Source organism: Bison bison, unplaced genomic scaffold (genome assembly GCF_000754665.1).
Source record: "Bison bison bison isolate TAMUID 2011002044 unplaced genomic scaffold, Bison_UMD1.0 scf7180017864171, whole genome shotgun sequence".
NCBI lineage: Eukaryota > Metazoa > Chordata > Mammalia > Artiodactyla > Bovidae > Bison > Bison bison.
Genome location: NW_011494743.1, coordinates 5,557,082 through 5,580,693, shown reverse-complemented (window position 1 = coordinate 5,580,693; position 23,612 = coordinate 5,557,082). Strand labels below are relative to the sequence as shown.

The 23,612-nt window shown below is 37.9% G+C and overlaps 1 protein-coding gene across 1 annotated transcript in view; it reads right to left on the bottom strand.

The window, feature by feature from the left end:
• ANO10 (anoctamin 10) overlaps positions 1–23,612 on the bottom strand; it is a 216,603-nt gene that overhangs the window by 149,263 nt on the left and 43,728 nt on the right. Inside the window, 2 exon segments of the mRNA XM_010842152.1 lie at positions 15,587–15,715; positions 21,739–21,930. Coding sequence (XP_010840454.1) covers positions 15,587–15,715; positions 21,739–21,930 — 321 coding nt within the window.

Genomic DNA, 23,612 nt, shown 5'->3' with positions numbered 1-23,612 from the left:
AAAGCCAAAGAGGCCTATTTTTCTCATTCCTTTTATTATTATTGCACTGTCTCTAAAAATTCAGCTATAAAATGTCACTTGGAGTTTGAAGAGAGCCACTTGATAAAATCAAGTGATAGGTAAAATTTTAGATTAACTGGTATTAGGTTGTTTCATTCTTAATTTTGGAAAAAAAGTATTTCTTTCATCTTGTAGAGGACTGGGTTAAGTAAACAAATTCTGAGCCACAGACAAAAGGTTTCCCAAAGCATGTTTTTCAATATTTTCATACATTTTAAATTTTATCTTTTTAATATATGTAGAGTAAAAATCACTCATTTGGGGGGACAGCTCTTTAAGTTTTAACAAATGCACTGAGCTGTGAGACCATTATCATAATCAGGATAAAGAACAATTCCATCACTCCAAAAAATGCCCCTTGTGCTATATACCTCTGTAGTCAAATATACACCTTACTTCTAATCCCTGACAATCACTTTCAGTAAATTTTCATGTTCGAATTGAGACAGGGTGCAAATCTATGCGACAACTTTAACCACACAGGGAAGACAATGCAATGAGCTCTCCCCACAGTCCTGCTCCTCCGTCCTTCCTGAGCCCTCAGTGGAAGAATAGCACTGACCCAAATGAAAGCTGCTCTTTTTCCCTGTGGTTCCTTTTCTACAACTGACTGTGAAAGACTATTAATAAATTTTATTCTTTCTGCTCCAATCCCATCACCTTTCTGATGTGAAATACTCGAGTTCCTTGTGCACCAATGACCATATCATAGACTTAATTATTAGCACAGGTGGTAACCAATTAGTTTTCCTCTGAAGTAGAAAGGATAAGGCGAGTGCTACAGCCTTCATGCCCATGTGGAAATGGTTCTCGCCGGGGCCCACTGACACCAGCACAGGGATAATCATCTGTCTCTGTTCCACAGCTCACCCTCCACCCCGTGCTCAAGCTGCCAGAGAAACTTGATCTTTAGGCTGAGAACTGTTGTATCTTATTTTAAAGAAATACATACACACGTGTGTGTGCATGCATCCATATGTATATATGAATATGTATATGCAAAACACAGCATTTACATTTTTTCAATTGGCATAGAAGAGTTTTTAACTAAAATTTGTAAGGTAAAAAGACATTTTCTTACAAAGTCATCAACATTCAAAATCTTTCTTTCCCTTCCTTTCATGGTTCTTAACCATCTTTGTAAATAGTCCATTTTTAGTAACATTTATAACATAATGGGATTGGGAACACATTTTATTAACTAGGAAGAAATTACAGCAGTAATATTAACGTCTTACATTTATAAGCACCTTGGAGTCTATAAAAACACTCTCACTGAGTGTCTAATTTAATCAGTCTTTACCACATGGCCCCTTGGGGGAGATACAAAAGACACTAAAGCCCCTCTGAACCTTTTAGGCTAAAGACCAAACGGAGGAAGGGAGGAGGAAAACAGAAGTAACAGCAATATAAAACAACACTGCAACATATCAAAATAACTACAAAAATCAGGAACTGGTAAAATTGGTATCATTTCACCAAATCCAATTAATGTATCAATTTCTATGACACTAAAAAAAATAATATTCAAGCCTGGTTCAATCTTTAATACAGAATTCCAGTGCAAAGAAACAGTGAAGCGTTTCTCGAAGTGAGATTTGACCTAGATGACTAACATTTTGGGTTTGAGTACTGCTTACATGGGAAAACTTTTCTAAAGAAAAGGGATGATTAAGTAGGGTTTGGATGCTGAGAAGAGCTCCCCTGGTGGCTTAGTGGTAGAGAATACGCCTGCAGTGCAGGAGACGTGGATTTGATTCCTGGGTGGGAAGGTCCCCTGGAGGAGGAAATGGGAACCCACTCCAGTATTCCTACTTGGGAAATCCCATGGACAGAGGAGCCTGGCAAGCTACAGTCCATGGGGTCTCAAAAGAGTTGGACACAGGTTAGCAGCTAACCAACAACAACAGATGCTGAGAAACATGAATGTCAAGGCACTGTTTTCATTGAGGGGAAAAGCAAGAAGATAAACATCAAAAATGACGACTTAAGTGCTCTGTTAAGTGCTCTGCCTGTGAGTCGAGATCTCATTTCAGAGCAGGAGCGTGGTTTCTCTTCTATGTATCAATACTTTCAGTGTAGACCAGAAACAGCAGGTTAAATGGAAGTCAAACAGTAACTTATATGAAAGCACAGGCAGAAAGCTTGAAGATCGGGTCCTTAAGAACAACTGTTCCGACACCTTTCTGTTCCTGACAGAAGAAATAAACTACCAGGATGCAAGCATAAAGCACTGGGACCTAACCAACAGGACCACAGGAACCAAAAACACAAGGTGGATTGGAAGATAATGGAAAGAGGATGTGGCAGACTCCAGCTCCTCTTTGGACCTTTGCGTAAAGAGCAGAGAAACCTGGAGGCTGCAGAGACAGAGGAGGGTGTGGGTATGGTCCAGGCCGGAGGACAACCAAAGCTGTCTACATCCACAAGGCCAGGCTTCTGAGGCATGAACCCACTTCACCCCCTTCATACTTCCATGAAGCAGCTACCCCCTCATAAGAAAAGGAGCAGAGACACGGTACGTTCAATTCTCAACCTATTCATTTTCATGTATCATTGGGAATGGCCAGGTAGAGTTGACATTAACGAGGGGAAATGACTATTGTGGTTCTGCCTCTGAGCATATGAAAAAGGACCAATTTGTAATGAAATGTACATGCAATGTGAAGTCTTCCTAATGAGCTCTGAGCCCTCCATCCAATTCTCCACCCATTACCCCTCATCATCCCAGTCATGCTCTTCACTCTAAGCAAACGGTACATGGTCTGTGACGGCACCATTCCCCTATCACCCCTGCCTCAGGAGCTGCCCCAGTGGCCCACTCTTCCTTCATAGCGGTCCCCTGCCATACAAGGCCTCCCCAGATGAACTCCCCTTGGATTGGCTCTTCCCAACATCCCATCTGATACTATAAAGAGTGGAGATTTCTTACACTCTTAAAATCTACTTTCAATTTTCTGAAGCACAACTTGCTGGCCATCTTAGGGGGAAAAAATAAAGCCCAAATGCTTTCTTATCTCCCCATTCTCCAAAGAATAAAATAGAAAAGCAGAGAAAGGAGGTGGATTTGACTCTGAATTGGCTTATGTATCTGAAAGGGAAGTCTGCTGTCATGTAAGGAGGTGGTTGGCAGATAAAGCCACGAGGAAGCCAATGAACTGAGCAGGTCTGTGGCTGGGGGTGGGGAGCACAGGCTGGGATGTAATAGGAGATACCTGAGGGAACAGGTAATTGACAGGAGGCTCTGAAAGCACTTAGAGGGGACCAGAGTGACAGTTCTCAAAGATGAATAACCCAAGTCATTTTCTTTATCTGTGGATATATTAAGTATTTGCATTTGAATATACAGGGCATTTTCCAATTTCACTTTAAAGAAAATAATGTAGCTAGACTTTGAAATTATGACTTAACAGAGTACAGAAACTGTTGAGTTTTCTAATTCTTAATCCTTGCAAAATTCTTTTTCTGAAAACAGCTCCATTCTGAGTAAAAACTGATCTCTTTCAGAGGTGTGAGACCTGCCTTTTCCTAAACTTGCCAGGTAAGAAACAGGTTAGGTTACCAGTGTTAATATCTTAAAAGAATGCAAAGCAATTTACAAACATCAACTGAACATCAACAAAGTCATATTTAAACGAATTATGTACTAACATTCAATTTGGAGGGCACTGGGTCCTTCAACAAAACAAATATTTCCCATTAACTGACAAACTTAAAGGCCAGGCCACTAATCCCATATTCTCCAAGGACAGAAGCTCTTTTAGGCCGTTCACCTAGGTCAAAATTCCTCAGCTAATACAAATAGTCAAAATATGGATCTATTAAAAATGCCAACCGTTAATGTTAGATTTTAGCAAAAATTTAAATGTACATTTATTTGCAAATCTTTTAATGTGGAGCCAAGGCCTTTTCTTTGAGGAGGATCCAGTGATGGAGTTTGTTATGGTCTTCTAGGCATAAATAACACCCATGAGACAATGACAAAGATTCCCAGGTTTGTTTTCTTTCAAGAAGAGTAAAAATTTTAAGACACTCGTAAAGCAGTATGAAAACAGAATCTGGAAGCTGCCCACATTTTTATGATTTTCCCTAATCTTTTATAATTGACTCATCTTTATCCAATCTGATAGTCATTTGTCTTCATGGAGTCTTTCCAAAGGTTTTCATGAAAATGATGGCTCTCTCTATTTTAGCACACACATTTCATCAGTTTTCATTCCATTTAATTAATTTATGCCAATCACAGTTGCGAGAATACCACACATAAACAGAGTTGGGAACTAAATGCCTCTTGGTGAGTACTTCACTCAGTGAGTGGACATCCTCCCCACGGACCCCCACCAGCAGGCTGGGAGACTCTATGCCAGTGGGAGGACTGTCAGGAGGGGATGGGAAGAGATGGTTCACAAGGGGGAAGTTAGGAAAGTGGCCTTCTACTTACTGCACTGTGATTTAGCTCTTGGAGGATTCTATCTGAGCAATTCTAAAGCCAGGACTATATCTTGGCATGTGAGTGTGTGTTAGTCACTTAGTCGTGTCCGACTCTTTGCGATCCCAAGGACTGCAGCCTGCCAGGCTCCTCTCTCCATGGAATTCTCCAGGCAAGAATACTGGAGTGGGTAGCCACTCCCTTCACCAGGAGATCTTCCTGACCTAGGGATCGAACCCAGGTCTCCCACATTGCAGGCAGATTCTTTACCATTTGAGCCACCTTGATAATGCCTGCCATATTATAAGCACACAATAATTAATATATCCAATAAAAGAATTTACTTTGACTATCTTTAATTATTCCCACACTATTAAGAGAACACAGAGCAATGTTTCATTTTGATAATACTAAAGAGGGGGACAGTGCAGTAAAAGACCAGAAAATTACCAAGATTATATGAAGCAAAAGGAAGAAGGAAAACCCCCAGTTCAATAATTTCATCCCAAAGGATTCTAACCCAAAGGTCAAAAACCTTTACCTTCCCAGGAGCCCAACATATGCTCTGACATGGGAAGTGGAGATCAGATGAAGAGTTGGTTGCGGGTTCCTTCCTAGGCAAGTTTTTAAACTGAAATCGAAAAATTTAATCAGACCTTTCATCCAGGTGAAGAGATTGTTATGGGAACAGTTATTTTCCTCTGAGACAACAATAACAACAAATATGAATGTGGTAAGCACACCAAGTGCATTTACTCATTTGTCAGCATAACAATTGTACTGAATTGCTCAAATTCATTCAAAGACACGTAACTTGTCAAACTGGAGTCAGGATTTGAATCCAGAGCCTATGTTCTTAACCACTGTACCATAAAGAAAAGTCAGTTCACCTTTTCTTATAAATAACATAATTTTAATATTTTGCCCAGGGATTTTGTTCATGTATTTCCCAAATGTACAGCAAAATCTTTCATTAAAAAGTTGATGTTAGGGACTCCCCTGGTGGCCCATGGATAAGAATCTGCCTTGCAATGCAGAGGACACGCATTTGAGCTCTGGTTGAAGAACTAAGATCCCACATGTCGCAGAGCAACTAAGCCCATGCGCCCCCACTACTGAGCTAGGGTGCTTCAACTAGGAAGTCTGAGGGCTGCAAAGAAAGATGCTGCATGACAGAATGAGGATCCTGCATGCAGCAATTAAGACCTGATAAAGATTACAAAAGTTTTATTCTGCTAATGCAGAGATGGTTAGAACTGCAGTTCATATCCCCTGAGCCTTGACCAGGTGCCCAGCTCTGTGTTTGGCATTTCACATGCACAATATCTTGCCTTGTAAAGGTGATAACAAGACCTGCGTTATGTTCAGCACCTGCTCCACGCCAGACGCTTCTGATCAGGGATACACACATTTCATTTCTTATTCTACTCCTCAGAGCATTCCTGGGGAGGATGCTGCACTGGCCTCAGGCAGTCAAGGAGATGAGCTTATGAGACAAGGTGACTGGCCCAGGGCAACAATGCATTAAAAGGCAGTGCAGAAATAGAATCTCCATAGTGGGAAATATCTCTGTGTATCAGTAGATACAGATGTAAATCAGTCAAGAGACAGAGAGAGCAAGCACACATATGGCAAAATGTTCCAATTAGTAACCCCTAACAAAGGGATACATAGGAATTAACTGTACTACGTTTTCAACTTTTCTTTAAGTCTGAAACTAATTATTTTTTTAAACAGGAAAATGAAGCCTTGAGTCAGGGCATAAAAGAATCCTAAAGGTTTGGTTCCCTCTCGTGAGACACCTTTAGTCATTACAGAGAGATGAGAATCAGCTCTGTTTCCTTTGTTGTTGTTTAGTCACTAAGTGGTGCCCCATGGACTGCAGCGCGCCAGGCTGCCCTGTCCTTCACTATCTCCCGGAGTTTGCGCAAACTCATGTCCACTAAGTCAGTCATGCTATCCAACCATTTCATCCTCTGTCACCCCCTTCTCCTCCTGCCTGCACTAGAAAAAAAAAATTTACCTAACTTACATTCTTTAAAAAAAAAAAAGAAGAAGAAGAAACTGCAATAAAGTGATCTTTTAAAACTATCAATTAAACATGCACAGTGCAGACTGGCTTGCTGGTCACCAGAACCTAATCATCAGAAATGCAGTGTAATTTCTAGCATGAAACTATCACAACATTGTTAACTGGCTATACTCCAATATAAAGAAAAAGTTTTTTTAAAAAAGAAATGCAGTGTAATTTGTAGGTGAAAAGTTAATTCATTTTCACCCTAGAAAAAGAACAGCATTTAGTAGGTGAATTGTTAGCATTCAATATGTTTGAAGCATCTTGCCAAGTTTAGAATGAAAAGAAAACTGAGCGCATTTAACACTAAAATAAAAGATTATCAAACATTTGACATTTAAAGGAATTTAGGCCATTTCTATCTTTTAGGAATTGGAGATCTTTGTATAATTCTGCATTTAAAACAATTAAAATTCTGCATATTAAAACTTTCAATAAAAAGTGAGCTAAATTTGTCTCAGAAGTGAGAATGATGATGATGATTTAAGACAGACTATTTAGGTACTAATTTAATCCTGTGGGATGAACTTGATGAAGTTCCCAGCATTTGACTATTTTAACCTAGAAATGGTATTTTTATATGATTCCATGATATAGTTTCATATATTAGTAGGCTATTCTCTTAGTCTGTAATAAATTTCTGTAACTATTATACAAATAAAAGTGTCATGATTTTTTAAAACACTAGATGGCAGTAAATACACAAAAGTTGTAACAATACAGCTACCAACATAAAATGAAGATTATTTTTGTTTTTTATTCAATTTTACATTGCACACTCAATCAAGTTAAAAAAAAAAAGAAAGAAACATAGGATTTTTTAATCCAAGACATCCCTGGTAGTCCAGAGGCTAAGATTCTGCATTCCCAATGCAGGCGGCCTGTGTTTGATCATTTGTCAGGGACTAGACCCCACATGCCTCGCAACTAAGATCTAGTACAGCCAAATAAATAAATTATTTTTTAAAATTCTGAAGAGTCAAAAACCTAAATAAAAATTAAAGTTTCCTGGCTTTGAAAATGTGAACCAGAAAAGATGCTGAAATGACCAATTAATCCACAATTTAAATATGAGAACACTAACTCTCAACATCAACTATATTAAATTGTTGCATTTTCTACATCTTCTTTGTTTTGTTAACAGATTATCATCACATAAATGTATTTAAATGTTACTTAATTTGGAGGAAAAAACCTTTAAAATGTCTTAAATTTCTTTTTCCATGAATATGTTAAAAATTATATAAGAATCCACTTTACATATACCTATGGCTTATTTATTATAGCCTTTTCAAATTAGTGAAATTTCCACTTTTTCATGGGCCATGAATGTATATATAAAAGTACACCATGTTGTTTATTTAATATACTACTAACAAAATATCTTTTTAAATATTTAATTCAATAGTAACATTTTACCTAAACTATAGGAAAAACAGGAAATAAAATATGATTTCAATCTGGAAAACATACTTGCGATCAAAGAGAGAAATCTTAGAAATATTAATTTGATCCATTAATTCTGTTGATGGACTTTTCATAATATTCTGAATTTAGAATGTCAGTACGATTTTTTTTTTTTAATGTATATGGTAAGAAACCAAAAACTTACATTTTCTAATTTATTTGTAAACTTTCCACTTTTGGGATTCATTACAAAACCAGATGGCATTCAGCTCAGGTCTCAGCAACACTGAAATAAAATTAGCTAACGTACTCAATTTTTTTTGGTTTCTTCTAACACTTTTGCTGAGCTTGATTTTGTTCTGACACACAAAATTCTCTATTATTTGAAATTTCATGTTCTGGCCACACATGGATCCCATGCAGCTTGTGGGCTCTTAGATCCCCAACCAGGAACTGAACCTGCACCCTCATCAGTGAAACATGGAGTCCTAACCACGCCAGGGAATTCCCTAAAATTCTCAATTCAGAAACCAAAGTTAGGTCCACTCAATTATATGAAAGTAAATAAAATAAAAACAAATAAACCTTCAAATACAATACTGTGGCAGAAGAAGAGGACTTATTTCAATACCAATCTGTGCCAATATAACACAGCTTTTGAGCAACAGTTTTAAAACATCAGAAACTAAGTACCTATAGTTACTAAAAGCATTTTAAAGCAAATGCACACCCAAACAGCCAAAACAATCTTGAAAAAAAAGAACAAAGTTGAGCAGTTTCATATTTTCTGACTTCAAAACTTAACTACAAAGTTATAGTGATCAAAGCAGTGTGGGGTACTGGCATAAAGAGAGCTATTACTTGTCTCCAAACTCATCAAATTGTACACATTAAATATGTACAGCTTTTTGTATGTCAATCATACCACAATAAACTGGCTTAAAGAAAAAAGACAGATATATAGACCAATGGCATAAAGAGCAAAGAAATAAACCCCCACATATATGGTCAAATGTTTTTTGACAAGGGTGCCAAGACCATTCACTGGGGGAAAAGACAGTCTTTTCAACAAATGATTGTGGAAAAACTAGATATTCAAATGCAAAAGAATGAATCTGGACCCTTTTCATATACAAATTTAGTTATACAAAAATTAAATCAAAGATCTAGACTTAGTATCTAAAACTATTAAACTCCTAGAAGACAACATAGAGCAAAAGCATCATGACATTAGAGTTGGTAATAAATTCCTAGATATGACACCAAAAGCAAAAGCAAAAAAAAAAGAAAAAAAATAGGTAAGTTGGACTTCTGTGTATCAAAGGATAGTATCAATCAAGTGAAAAGGCAACCCACAGCATGGGACAAGTATTTGCAAATCATACATCCAATAGGAGACTGACATCTAGAATATATAAAGGATTCCAATAACAACTGAAAAACCAACAACACAATTAAAAAATGGGCACAGGATTTGAATAGACATTTCCCTGAAAAAGATACACAAATGGCCAAGAAGCACATGAAAAGATGCTCAACTACCTCACACCATTAGGATGACTTATCCAAAAAAACAGAAAATATCAGTGTTGTCAAGGATATGAAGAAACTAGAACCCTGTGCATTGCTAGTGGGAATATAAATGATGCAGCTGCTACGACAAATGGCGTAGCAGAGGTTATGACAAGAGGTTCCTCAAAAAATTAAACCTAGAATTACCACGTAATCCAGCAGCAACTCTCTGGCTATATACATAGAAGTGAAAGCACAGAACTCAAACAGATATCTGAACACCCATGTTTGTAGCAGCATTATTCACAACAGACAAAAGGTGGACGAGCAGTGTGTCTGTCCATTGATGGGTCAAGAGATAAATAAAATGTGATATATAGGCATATATGAATAGCATTTTCAATCTTAAAAAGAAATTCATAACATAAATGAACCTTGAAGACATTATGCTAAGATGAATAAGTCAGAGGATAAATATTGTATGATTCCACCTACATCAGGTTTCTAGAGGTTACTACAGTCTAGAGGCGGGTAGAATGTGGAGTTGGTATTTAATGGGTACAGCACTTCAGCTGGGGAAGGTGAAAAAATTCTGGAGATGGACGGTGCTGATGATTGCTTAACAATATCAAGGTACTTCATGCCACAGAACTATACACTTAAAAACGGTTAAGAAGGTAAATTTCACATAATGTGTTTATTAATACAACTAAAAAATTATAAGAGGTTAAAATGGTAAATTTATGTTATTTATGCTTTACTACAATAAAAGAAAAAGAAACAAAGAAAGTGAAAGAGCAGTACACATTTATCTATTACAACCTCCTCATACCTCCTGGCCCTTTGACTTATTCCGGGTGATTGCCACATTAGTAATGATCTCCATATTAGTAAATATTCATAACATTACAATTATATCCTCATCAAAACAAGCACACACCAAAAACAATCATTCTTCTCTTACAGGACGTTAGCCTTGGCAACCAAAGGAAATACTTCTTATTCAGAGGTGTAAACGTAGAAGAAACAAAACAGCCTAAAACACTGCTGGCATTTTGGCCTATGTGGATTAATTTTAAACACCTTTCTTCTATGTCGTGACTGACTCTAAATGAGCCCATGGCTGTGCTTTTGTCTCCTATGCTTCCGGTCAACAGGAATACCTAACTGACATCCTCAGAGTAGATTAACATCGGGTCAGAATTCTGAGTCAGATGTCTCCACCAGCATGGAGGAAGGTGTTTTTCTAACTGCTCTGGGAAATCAGAATGAAGTCACATCCAGGACTTTTCAAAACAGGCTACAGAGGCCCCAAGAGCTTACCAAAGGAAAAAGATATAGCCAGGAAAGGGTCTGCTGTCTTTGAATGAAATTCATGGGTTTCTGCTCCACAGACCATTTACTTGGCATGTTCTTCTCCTGCCCAGCTGCATCTCTGGTAAACGTACTAAACTAAAGATACCTGTGGGTGTGTACAGTGTGGTTTTAGATATCCATTTCTTCTTGACTACATGAAGCAGCAGAATTCTTCACAACACTGTAAATCAACTATACTTCAACGAAAAAAGACAAAACAGAAGGAGCAGAATCCCTGAAGACAAAAATAAAAAGATGGCTTTGTCTTCTCTTAGCACTAGATTCAGTGAAATATACATAAAGTAGAGTTAGCCGCTCAGTCATGTCCAACTCTTTGTGATCCTGTGGACTGTAGCCCACCAGGTTCCTTTGTCCATGGGATTTTCCAAGCAAGAATACTGGGGTGGGTTGCCATCTCCTCCTCCAGGGGATCTTCCCAATCAAACCCAGGTCTCTTACGTCTCCTGCATTGGTAGGCAGGTTCTTTACCACTAGTGCCACCTGGGGAGCCACACTCAATACTGAGTGTAATTTATTTAACTAAGGAGTGAAAAGGATGAGCACTGGGCATCCTTTTGTGTTGTACAGGCAGGACTCAGAAAATGTTATACACTAACAAATATAGATATATAAGTAATACTGAAAATAAATTTATCCAAAAATATCCATCTTCCCTTTTTAAATAAACACTGAAATTCCCAGCTTCCTTTTGAAAACTCCGTTAATTCAACAGTCATCTAAACACTGAACTGCATCCCTATAGTGTTTTAGTCACTACTCTAGGGAGTAGCCTATTTTCTGAGATAGAAAAGCAGACATCATTCGGTTCTCATGAAGCCAGTTGTGCACAGGAGGGTTGAGATGAGGTCCTGAAGGTGAAACCCCATGATGGGATTAGTGACCTTAAAAAAAAAAAAAAAAAAAAGACACCAGCAAGTAAGAAGGCAGCTCTCAACAAGCCAAGAAGGCCCTTACAAGCACAAAATCTGCCAGCACCTTGATTTTGGACTTCCAGACTTCAGAACTGTGAGAAATACATGTCTTATTTAGGCCAGCCAGTCTACAGAATTTTGTTAGAGCAGCCTGAGTGAATACAAGTCATTGTAAAAAAAAAGTTTCAACAATCAAGTACAAATCCTCTTGGAACAAATGGAAAAACAGAAAATCTCAGCAAAACAAACAAAACCCAGATGTTATAATTACAACACAGAACTAAATGGAACTTTTAGAACTGAAAAATGTAATCCCAGAAACTTTTAAAAACTCAGTAGATGGGGTCAACAGTATAGTGGAAATGACAGAGGAAAGAATCAATGAACTTGAGGAATATGAATAGAATTCACCCAACCTGAACAGCAGAGAGAAAACAGAGAAGATGAACAGAACCTTAGCGATCTGTAGGAAAAAAAAAAAAATTCAGATTATCAGAATCCCAAATGGAGAAAAGAAAGAAGAAAGAGTATCTGAAGAAATAAGGCCTGAAATTTCCCCAAATTTGGTGAAAGAATAAGCCTAAAGATCTAAGAAGTGAAGTAAACCCCAAACAAATAAATCAATCCACACCAAGACCCATTTAACTCAATTTGGGGAAACTAAAGAAAAAACTTCAAAAGCAACCAGAGGAAAAGTGCAACAGTACCTACCATCGATCTGAATAAAAACAGATTCCTCACCTAAACCTTGGAGAAGGAAGTGCCAGAATATTTTTCAAGTGCTGAAAGAAAAGAATTGTAATCCACGAATTCCATACCTTATGAAACTATCCTTCAGGAATCAAAGAGGGGGAAAAACAGTGATCAGATAAAGAAAAGCTAAGAGAATTTGTTGCTAGCATTGGTTAAAGGAAGTTCTTCAAACAGAAAGGTTACAACACAGTTTTCCAGGCCTGCCACAACAAAGTATCAGGAACCAGGTGGTTTAAACAACAGAAATGTATTGTCTCACAATCTGGAGACTTGGAGTCTGAAGTCATGGCTTCAGGGGCCCTGCTCCCTCTGAAACCTGGATGGGTGACTCCTCCCTTGGTGCTGCCTGGGTTCTGGCGGTTAACGGCAGTCCTCGGGGTTCCGTGGCCTGGAGCTAAAGCGCTTCCATCTCTGTCTCCTTCGTCACAGGGCACTCTCCCCTGGGTTTCTGTGTCTCTTCTCTTCTTGTCAGGACAATGGTCGTACTGGATAAGGGTCTCCTCTACTCCAGTATGACCTCACTGGAACTACTTAGAGCTGTAACAACTCCATTTCCAAATCAGGTCACATTCTGAGGTGCTGGGGGTCAGGAATTCAACAGACTTTTGGGGGAGACACAATTTACTAATAACAAGTTACCAAAGAAAAGTTTACAGACTATAGGTTGCCATTCATATAACATAGCATTCTCAAAATGAGAAAATTATAGAGATGGAGAAGAGATTCATGACCACTGATGCTCATAGAGGTGAGCTGAGGGACCAGAATACCAGTGTGACTATAAGGGGGCAGGAGGAGGGGGACCTTTGTGATGATGGAAATGCACATATCTTGACTGTAGGGGTTTAATGAATCAATACATGTGATAAAATGACAACCACACACACACTATACCAGTGTCAAGGTCTCCGTTTTGAAATCATGTTACAGTTATGTAAGTTGTAACCACTGGGGCGAACTGGGTGAAGGGTGCCTAGGACCTCTGTACTATCTTTCCAACTTCCTTTGAATTATAATTATTTCAAAATAAAAGGCTTAAAAATGTAACAAAGTAAAAATTAAAGTCACAATTAAAGAATATGTTTTCTATAGAAAACTTAAGGTTTTTCCTCACAAGAGTTTTTAATCAAGGCTTTTATTTCTGTTGTACTCTAAAGAGCCAATTTAGATAATGACAGTAAAATAGTTGCTTGAATACTACAGGAAGATACTAAAATGCTAAGAGGAGGCATAAGGGTTAGAACCTCAGGACAACAAAGTTCCTGCTAAAACTGATTAAGAGATCAGTTCCTGATATCTGATTAAGAGATCACTGATACAAAAGAAAACACTGGCGTAATGAAGGGGAATATATAGGAAGACTGCGCCAGCCAGGAGTCTAGAAAAAGTGACAGCAAAATCAAGAAGTGGGAAGTGTTGAAATCATCCATCACTGCTTAGAAGCTGATGATGGGACACCGAGACCCGGCTCAGACAGAGCTCTGCTCTGTTTGAAGGAAGGAATGATTTTTAGGTTTTCTGAATCTCTTAAGCCTACTACACTCCTCTTTCTCTGCCACTAAATTCACTAAGAAACCATCTAATAACCAGTTCCACTTCTACTTGAACACGGACTGTTATAAGCATTGGAAAAGTCTCCTTATGGCAAATAAACTACCTGGTATTCTGGTCAGTTCCTTGAGCCTCATGATTTTTAAATGAAAGCCAGCCCTAAAGCTGAAAGCCACTAATGAGCTCCGGATGTGCTGACAAAGACAGCCTCCAAGATCTGCAGAGTTAAGGGCCGTGTCTTAAATCAAGAAGATGCACTGTGAGCCTGGTCGGTTGGCCATCCCGTCTGAGGGACCTCTGTCTTGGTCTTTCACTGCCACAGGTGGTAAGTCACCTTGCAAATAGCTCTCCAAAATCCTGTTCAGCCAACAAAATTCAAAACAGGCTTACTTTTATCTGCAAAACATTCTCTTTCTCTTCCTGCTGCTGCTGCTAAGTCGCCTCAGTCGTGTCTGACTCTGAAACCCCAGAGATGGCAGCCCACCAGGCTCCCCCGTCCCTAGGATTCTCCAAGCAAGAACACTGGAGTGGGTTGCCATTTCCTTCTCCAATGGATGCAAGTGAAAAGTGAAAGTGAAGTCGCTCAGTCGTTTCTCTTCCTACTTGCTGCTATCTAAAATCCTTCTCCAAAACACATACCCTATACACAACTTCTATCATGAACACAGATTCCTGCCGAACAAGCTAAAAGAGCAAACAGAACAAAGCAGAATCTCTTTCTTCTACTACCAGAAATGTACAAGTTCATTTCATTTCTTAGGGTTAGCCCTAAGTCCTGAATCACCGCTCTGTGACCCTACTAAGTTCTGCTTTGACAAACTTTTACTACTATTCTATTTTTTTTAATATCTAAAAATGAAAGATCACAGTATCCTTGACAACTATAATCACAAGAAGAAAATTCCTGCACATTCTTCCATTTGTTATTGATTAGAGCTTCATTTTCAAGATGTACAGTAATCTGTATTCAGAAATATGATAAACAAGTTAAATGTCAAAGAAATACACAGACAGCCAACTTATACTTTGTATGTGATATTATGGGTCTTCCTATTCTTTACATCTTGGAGTTGTAGAGCGTTTTACGATGAATCCCATACCTGCTGCAAATGAGACTTTAAACAAGTCATGATCAAAAAGCATTTCTTAGGATTTATTTGCTTAAGAAAGTAGAAGTTACAGATTCCCTAAAACTGACTAAAAAAAAACATTAAGTCCACAGAATTCTACTTCAAATAGGATTTATCTCCTCAGCACTAGACACACCAGCACAATGGCTGGAAAAGTAACAGTCCTGTTTGTACCATGGTGACTGTTTTGTACGTAGGCAACAACCAAGAACGCACAGCCTGGATCTTCGTGTGTTCCATTACCTGAACTGCTTTGCCTTCTAACCAGTTAATGCAAGTCACTGAACTGCCCCATCACTGACAGGCAGGGACATCACTGCTTTAGAAGAACACGGGCATCTGACATACAGACTATTTAAAATAGACTTAAATGTTCACTTACCTCCACGGCTACTACGATCAAAACGAGGTCTGTTTTTGACTCTGGGAAGAGTGCATTCACTTGTGGTGACATTCCGATCAGAGCACAGTTGGTGACCACAGATATAACACTCATTGTTTCAAAAGCCAACTGAAAGAAAAAAAAAAGTGTGAAATGAAAAATCACAATTGCATGTGTGCTCAGTCATGTCTGACTCTTTGAGACCCCATGGACTGTAGCACGCCAGGTTCCTCTGCGCATGGAAATTTTCCTGGCAAGAATACTGAAGAGGGTTGCCATTTCCTTCTCCAGGGGATCTTCCTGGCCCAGGGATCAAACCCATGCCTCTTGCATTGGCAGGCAGACTTTGCCACAGCGCCACCTGGGAAGCCCAAAAACCACAATGACTGTGTCCATATTTCATCCTCCTTTTTCATGTTATTTAAAGTCAAAGAAAAAGTCTTTCCTTAGTTCTAAACATTCCAAGAATATGTAAAACTTTTTCTCTATAATGCCATGATTTTATTTAGGTCAAAAAAGCCATACTCATAGAAGGTATTTCAGATACTTTAGGCTTGAATATCCCAAACAATATGTTCTATCTTTCCAACTGGAGGTGGGCAGGGACCTGAATTTGGAACACATCCAAGAAAAATACACTATTAAAGTTAGTTGACTCTATGCATATCTAAAGGGAAACGAAAGTAGTGCAATCAGAGGGAATGTTTTATATTCAAAAATAAAGATGACTTTAAATAGAATTCATTTTGTGAAACTGTCCTACTTAACAGACCACACATCACATCTGGTTCAGCCATACCCAAGGCACCAGTTACAATGATTCCTTTCTAGTGGCATTTACCAAATCACCTGTAGAACTTTAGAAAAACACAGATACCAGGCCCCACTGAGACCTACCAAGACCTCTGTGATGCAGGGTCCCACGACCAGTGCACATTACTGAGTGTGGACTGGGGAAACGTTGTGACCATTGTTCTTTCTTTTTTGTGTGCACAGCACTTGGTGATCACTACTTAAGAACTTACTAATTCTAAGAAATGCAATTACCACTAGAAATATAGAAGCAAAACATGATTGAAGCTCAACTTAATAAAATCTTGTCCCATGAAGATTATCTAATCTCAACTTAATGAAATCCTGTCCCATGAAGATTACCTACCTTGTATTTTAAATACCTATCTTGTATTTTAAAAAATCCTTTGTGTAATCTTATTATTTTTGACAGTTTTCTTTATAACAAATCTATGCAGGACTTTACCTTCTCCTAAAATTGCTTTAAATTTCTATTTATTTAATTATAAATTCAATCAAAAATCAAATGTTACCAGTGTACAGGGAAGAGTCTCCTTGTCCCCTTTCTTCCCCTTGTCAGTTTCTGTTCTTTCCACAAGATAACCACTATTATTAATTTCTTATATAACTTTCCACACACTTTGTCTGCAAACAAATATAAGCAAACTTGCACAAATACTTTCTTATTCTCCTCTCAGCATAATACACATTGTCAAGTCCCTTGCTTTGGTCACTTAAGATGCTGTGGAAGTTATTTTGTGTCAGGACACAGAGATCATCATTCTTAAGTCACAACTTAAGCCTTGAGTCACTACTGCTTAAGTATTTTATCACATGAATGTACCAAGGTTTATTTAATCATTTCCTTATTGGTTATTATTACAAACAATGCTACAATTAGAAACCCTGCAAACACATCCTTTAAGAAGTGTGGAAGTAGAATAAATTCCTGAAAGTGGAATAGTTGAGTCAAAGGTGCCACTGTATTCGTTATCCTGATAGTACTAAGCTGAACTTCCCAGGGTTGATCAGTTCTCCTTCCCATCGGCAGCACAGGACAGTGTCTGACTTCCTGCATTTCTAATACACTTCTATCTAAACTTCTTGATTTTTAAATATCACTTATCATGAGTTATAATTTACATATAATAAATTGCACTCATTTATGATATACACTTTATTACTCACCTGGGAAACCACTATCACAAAAGGATATTTCCATTTTCCCCCAAAGATTCCTCACAATGCTTTGCAATCCACCCCTCTCTTCATACCTGGCACCAATCAAACTTTGATCTATTTTTTTGTCACTATATATTAGTTTTTCCAGAATTTTATATAGTTAGATTCACACAGTATATATGCTTTTATGTCTCCTTCTTTCACTCAACATGACTTTGAGGTTGATCCATATTATATGTTATCAGTAATTTATTCTTCTTTTTATTGCTGAGTAGGACTGAGCGACTTCACTTTCACTTTTCACTTTCATGCACTGGAGAAGGAAATGACAACCCACTCCAGTATTCTTGCCTGGAGAATCCCAGGGATGGGGGAGCCTGGTGGGCTGCCGTCTATGGGGTCGCACAGAGTCGGACACGACTGAGGCGACTTAGCAGCAGCAGCAGAGCTCCATTGTATGAATATATCATGATTTTTTTACCCACTTACCTAGTGGGTTGTTTGGTAAACTGGGTTGTTTCCAGTCTTGGACTATTCTGAATAAAGTTACTATGGATACTCCTGTACAGTCTTTGCAGGGATATGTTCTTTCCCCTGGATTTCTAAGAACAGAGGTGCTGGGGTATGGTAGGTATATGTTGAACTATTTTTTTTTTTTTTTACAAATTGCAATTTAGTTTTTCAAAGTAACCATTTACATTTTTATTGGTAATGTATGAGAGTTCCAGGTACTACACATTATTGCCAACACTTGGCACCATTAGTCTTCATTTTAAAACAGGTGTATAGTGCAATCTCACTGTGGTTTTCTTGCGTATTTTCCCGGTAGCTAATTCTAAATCTTTCCTTGAGTTCATTGATTATTTGTATATATTCTTTGGTGAAGCATTTCTTCAAATCTTGTCCATGTCTTTATTTAACTGTCTTATTACTGAGTTACAAGAGTCCTTCACGTAATCTGAACACAAGTTCTCTGGCAGATGTATGTGTTGTGAATATTTTCTCTCCTTGTCTGTCTTGCCTTTTTTTCCCTCTTAACTTTTGAAGAGCAAACTCCCTTATCCCCTCATTTGGAGATTTAATTACCCCAATACTATCAGTAGACAGTTGATGATTTTCTCCATTTAACAGATTTTACCTATCACATACTGAATTTCTGGACTTTCTATTTTGTTCCATTGATCTGTCTGAATAATGCACCAGGACCACTCTACTTTAACAAGTGAGTTTATGTAACACATTTTAATATGTAGGAAGGTGTGTCCCTGACCTTCCTTAGAGTTTTCCTGCTATTCTACTTCATTTCTTTTGCCCTATGAACTTGACAGTAAGTTATCTAATTAAAAGAAGAACTTCCATGGGGATAGTGCTACATTTATCAGCTAATTTTTAGGTTAACTTATTTGTAAATTAGAGGAGAACTGACACATTTAGGATATTGAGTCCTCCTATATTAGACACTGCTGTGTAACAAATCATCCCAAACTCTGTAACTTAAAAACAACAACCATTTCTTTAGTTCATTATTCTGCAGGTGGACAACTTTTGGTCTAGCTGACCTTGACTGGGCTTCCTCATGTACGTGTGGTCAGTGGGTGGGTAAATTGGAGACATAATTGGCCTGAGGAGACTAGTTAGAATTTCTAGAACAATATTCAATAAGAGTAGGGACAGTGGACATTCTTGCATCGTTCCTAATCTTAGAAAGCATTCAATCTTTCACTAACAAGTATGGTTGTTAGCTTTAAGCTTTTTGAAATAGATGTTCCTTATCAAGTTGAAGCAATATCCTTCTATTCCTATGTTTCTGAGATTTTAAAAAATGAATGAGTGTTGGATGTTGCCAAATGCTTTATATATACTGACTGATATAATCATGAGATTTTTTTTCTTCTTTGGAATATAACTATGGTAGACTACACTGGTTGATTTTGAATATTGAACCAGAGCTTGCATCCCTGGACAAAATTCCACTTGTCATGGTATATAATTCTCCTCATATACTGCTAACTCTTATTAGTTAAGCTATTATTAAGCTGTTCTTAAAGAGATGGGAATACTAGACTACCTTACCTGCCTCCTGAGAAATCTGTATGCAGGTCAAGAAGCAACAGTTAGAACTGAACATGGAACAACAGACTGGTTCCAAATTGGGAAAGGAGTACATCAAGGCTGCATTTGTCACCCTGCTCATTTAACTTATATGCAGAGTACATCATGAGAAATGCTGGGCTGGATGACGCACAAGCTGGAATAAAGACTGCTGGGAGAAATATCAATAACCTCAGATACACAGATGACACCACCCTTATGGTACAAAGCGAAGAACTAAAGAGCCTCTTGATGAAAGTGAAAGAAGCGAGTGAGAAACTTAATTCAGAAAATTAAGATCAAGGCATCCAGTCCCATCACTTCATGCCAAATAGATGGGGAAACAATGGAAATAGTGAGAAACTTTATTTATTTATTTTTTTGGCTCCAAAATCACTGCATATAGTGACTGCAGCCATGAAATTAAAAATGCTTCTCCTTGGAAGAAAAGTTATGATCAATCTAGACAGCATATTAAAAAGCAGAGACATTACTTTGCCAACAAAGGTTCCTCTAGTCAAAGCTATGGTTTTTTCAGTAGTCATGTATGGATGTGAGAGTCGGACTATAAAGAAAGCTGAGCGCAGAAGAATTGATGCTTTTGAACTGTGGTGTTGGAGAAGACTCTTGAGAGTCTCTTGGACTGCAGGGAGATCCAACCAGTCTATCCTAAAGGAAATCAGTCTTGAATATTCATTGGAAGGACTGATGCTAAAGCTGAAACTCAAATACTTTGGCCACCTGATGTGAAGAACTGACTCACTAGAAAACACCCTGATGCTGGGAAAGATTGAAGGTGGGAGGAGAAGGGGACAACAGAGGATGAGATGATTGGATGGCATCACTGACACGATGGACATGAGTTTGAATAGGCTCCTGGAGTTGGTGATGGACAGGGAAGCCTGGCGTGCTGCACTCCATGGGGTTGCAAAGAGTTGGACGTGACTGAGTGACTAAACGAAACTGAAAGCTGTTCTGTATGTTTATTCACAACAGATATTAGTCTGTTATCTTCTTTTATACTAGTCCTGATTTACTACCATACTGATACTAAATTCATAGAATGAATTAGAAAATATTCCTTCCTTCTCTGTTTTCTGGGACAAATTATGTAAAATTGATGTTAATTTCCCTTTAAATGTTAGAATTTACCAGTAAAACCATTTGGGCCAGGATATTTCTTTTTCGGGAATTTTTAATAGCATATTCAATTTCCTTGTGATTCTGAGGATACTCAAACTACCTATTTCACATTGAGTGAGTTGCGGTAGTGTACTTTTGGAGAAACTGCTCTATTTCATTCAAGATGATATGTAGCCAGAAGATACAAAGAACTGACTGAAAATGAAAACACAGCATGTCAAACTTTTGGGGATATGAGTAAAGCAGTGCTAACAAAGAAATCTGTAGAACTAAAGGCGTGTACCAGAAAAGAGGGAAAATCTCAAATCAATAGTCTGAGCTTCTGCTCAAGAAACTAGAAACAAAGAACAAAATAAACACAAAAGAATCAGAAAGAAGGAAACAATAAAGGTAAGAGTACAAATCAATGAAATTGAAAGCAGTAAAATAACAGAGAAGATCAATGAAACAAAGAGTTGCTCCTTGGAAAAGATCAATACAATTGTCACACCTCTAACAAGACTAATAAGAAAGAAGAGACAGTTCTCACACTTCACACATTCTCTTTCATCCATGATTATTTATAAATGTGTTGTTTAGTTTTTAAGTGTTTGGTGATTTCCCTATCATCTTTCTGCTACTGATTTTCAATTTGGTTCCATCATGGCCAGAGAGCACACTGTGTATAAGTTCAATTCTTAAAATTTTTTAAGGTTGTTTTATTCCCCAGGAGATGGTACATATTGTTGCAAGTTCCCCAGGAGATGGTACATATTGTTGCAAGTTCTATAAACACTTGAAAAGAAAGTATATTCTACTACTGTTGAGTAGAAAGTTCCATAACATGGATTAGATTCTCTTACTGGATAGTATTTTTCCAAAACTCTCCATAGAGCTTTTATTTAAAATCACAATGCTTCATTTTTTAATTAAAAAATAATAATAATTTTTTTTCAAATAATTACCTGCCATACACCAATACTGGCTGAGGGTTCTGAGAATGGACGTTTTAAGACTCTGCACATTTTTAAGGCATCTGAATTAACTTCAGTGAGATTATTTAGCACAGCGAAGGCAGCTGCCAGTGGGTAAACACAGGAGAAAAGGCTCACATAACCAAACTGCAGGAATAACTCCAAGTAATCATCAAAGGTGCCCTGAAAATATAAACAAGAAGAAAACAGGCATTGTTTTAATATCACTTAATAAGAGCAGTCTTTAGCAGTCTTTTGAAAGCAGTCTTTCAAGGCAGGAACCTCTAACAACAATAATAATAAAAATCTCAAGAGTTTCTCCCAATTCCTTCTTCTCAACAACAGAATTTAAATTCAAAGACCATTTTATCTTCAAGTCCCTGAAATAAAGAATAAAAAATGATTTTGCTGCTCATATCACATCAAATCACTGAAATATTACATTTTTTTCCTAAGGTAAATTACAGCAAATCTAAAGCAATTTGCTCCTGACCAAGTAAAAAGAAATGATCCCGTATCACTATTAGAAATCTTACATGATGGTCCCTTCACATCATGGGTACCACGAATCTCTGCCCCTGAAATTCCATTAATAACTTGACGGTGGTGACGCCAGCAAAAAATGGCAAAGTAAGAACATCCAGAAGTTTTCCTCTCCATAAAAGCAAACAGAAACTAACTATAAAATGTGTCAAAATTCACTTTGTTAGTATTCTGGAAATTAAACAAAGGCTTGTATCAATTATGGAAACATTTAGTCAAGAATAACAGCTCAATTTTGAGTCTCACCTTCTGCTCCCCAGTTCTGTAGCAGCTTCAAAAAATAAGAATAGCATGCATTCCCATACCAGAGGGAGGAGAATGTGGCTGCAGATCTTTGAAAGTCTAATCCGAAAGGACAGCATTATCTGGCCTGCCTCTAGAAGACTTGACTCAAAAGAATTCTCCCTATTTAACCACATTGAGTCTTCGGGTGCTAAAGGTCCTCCCCCACAGATGTTAATTGAATTTTTTAACATCAGACTTGACCTGCATACACATTTCTCAGGAGGCAGGTCACGTGGTCTGGTATTCCCATCTCTTGAAGAATTTTCCACAGTTTGTTGTGATCCACACAGTCAAAGGTTTTGGCATAGTCAATAAAGCAGAAATAGATGTTTTTCTGCAACACTCTTGCTTTTTCAATGATCAAGCAGATGTTGGCAATTTGATCTGTGGTTCCTCTGCTTTTTCTAAAAATGAGCTTGAACATCTGGAAGTTCATGGTTCACATATTGTTGAAGCCTGACTTGAAGAATTTTGAGCATTACTTTACTAGCGTGTGAGATGAGTGCAATTGTGCTGTAATTTGAGTATTCTTTGGCATTGCCTTTCTTTGGGATTGAAATGAAAACTGACCTTTTCCAGTCCTGTGGCCACTGCTGAGTTTTCCAAATTTGCTAACATATTGAGTGCAGCACTTTCACAGCATCATCTTTTAGGATTTGAAATAGCTCAACCAGAATTCCATCACCTCCACTAGCTTTGTTCATAGTGATGCTTCCTAAGGCCCACTTGACTTCACATTCCAGGATGTCTAGCTCTAGGTGAGTGATCACACCATCGTGATTATCTGGGTCATGAAGATCTTTTTTGTATAGTTCTTCTGTGTATTCTTGCCACTGCTTCTTAATATCTTCTGCTTCTGTTAGGTCCCTACCATTTCTGTCCTTTATTGAGCCCATCTTCAATGAAATGCTCCCTTGGTATCTCTAATTTTCTTGAAGAAATCTCTAGTCTTTCCCATTCTACTGTTTTCCTCTATTTCTTTGCATTGATCGCTGAGGAAGACTTTCTTATCTCTCCTTGCTATTCTTTGGAACTCT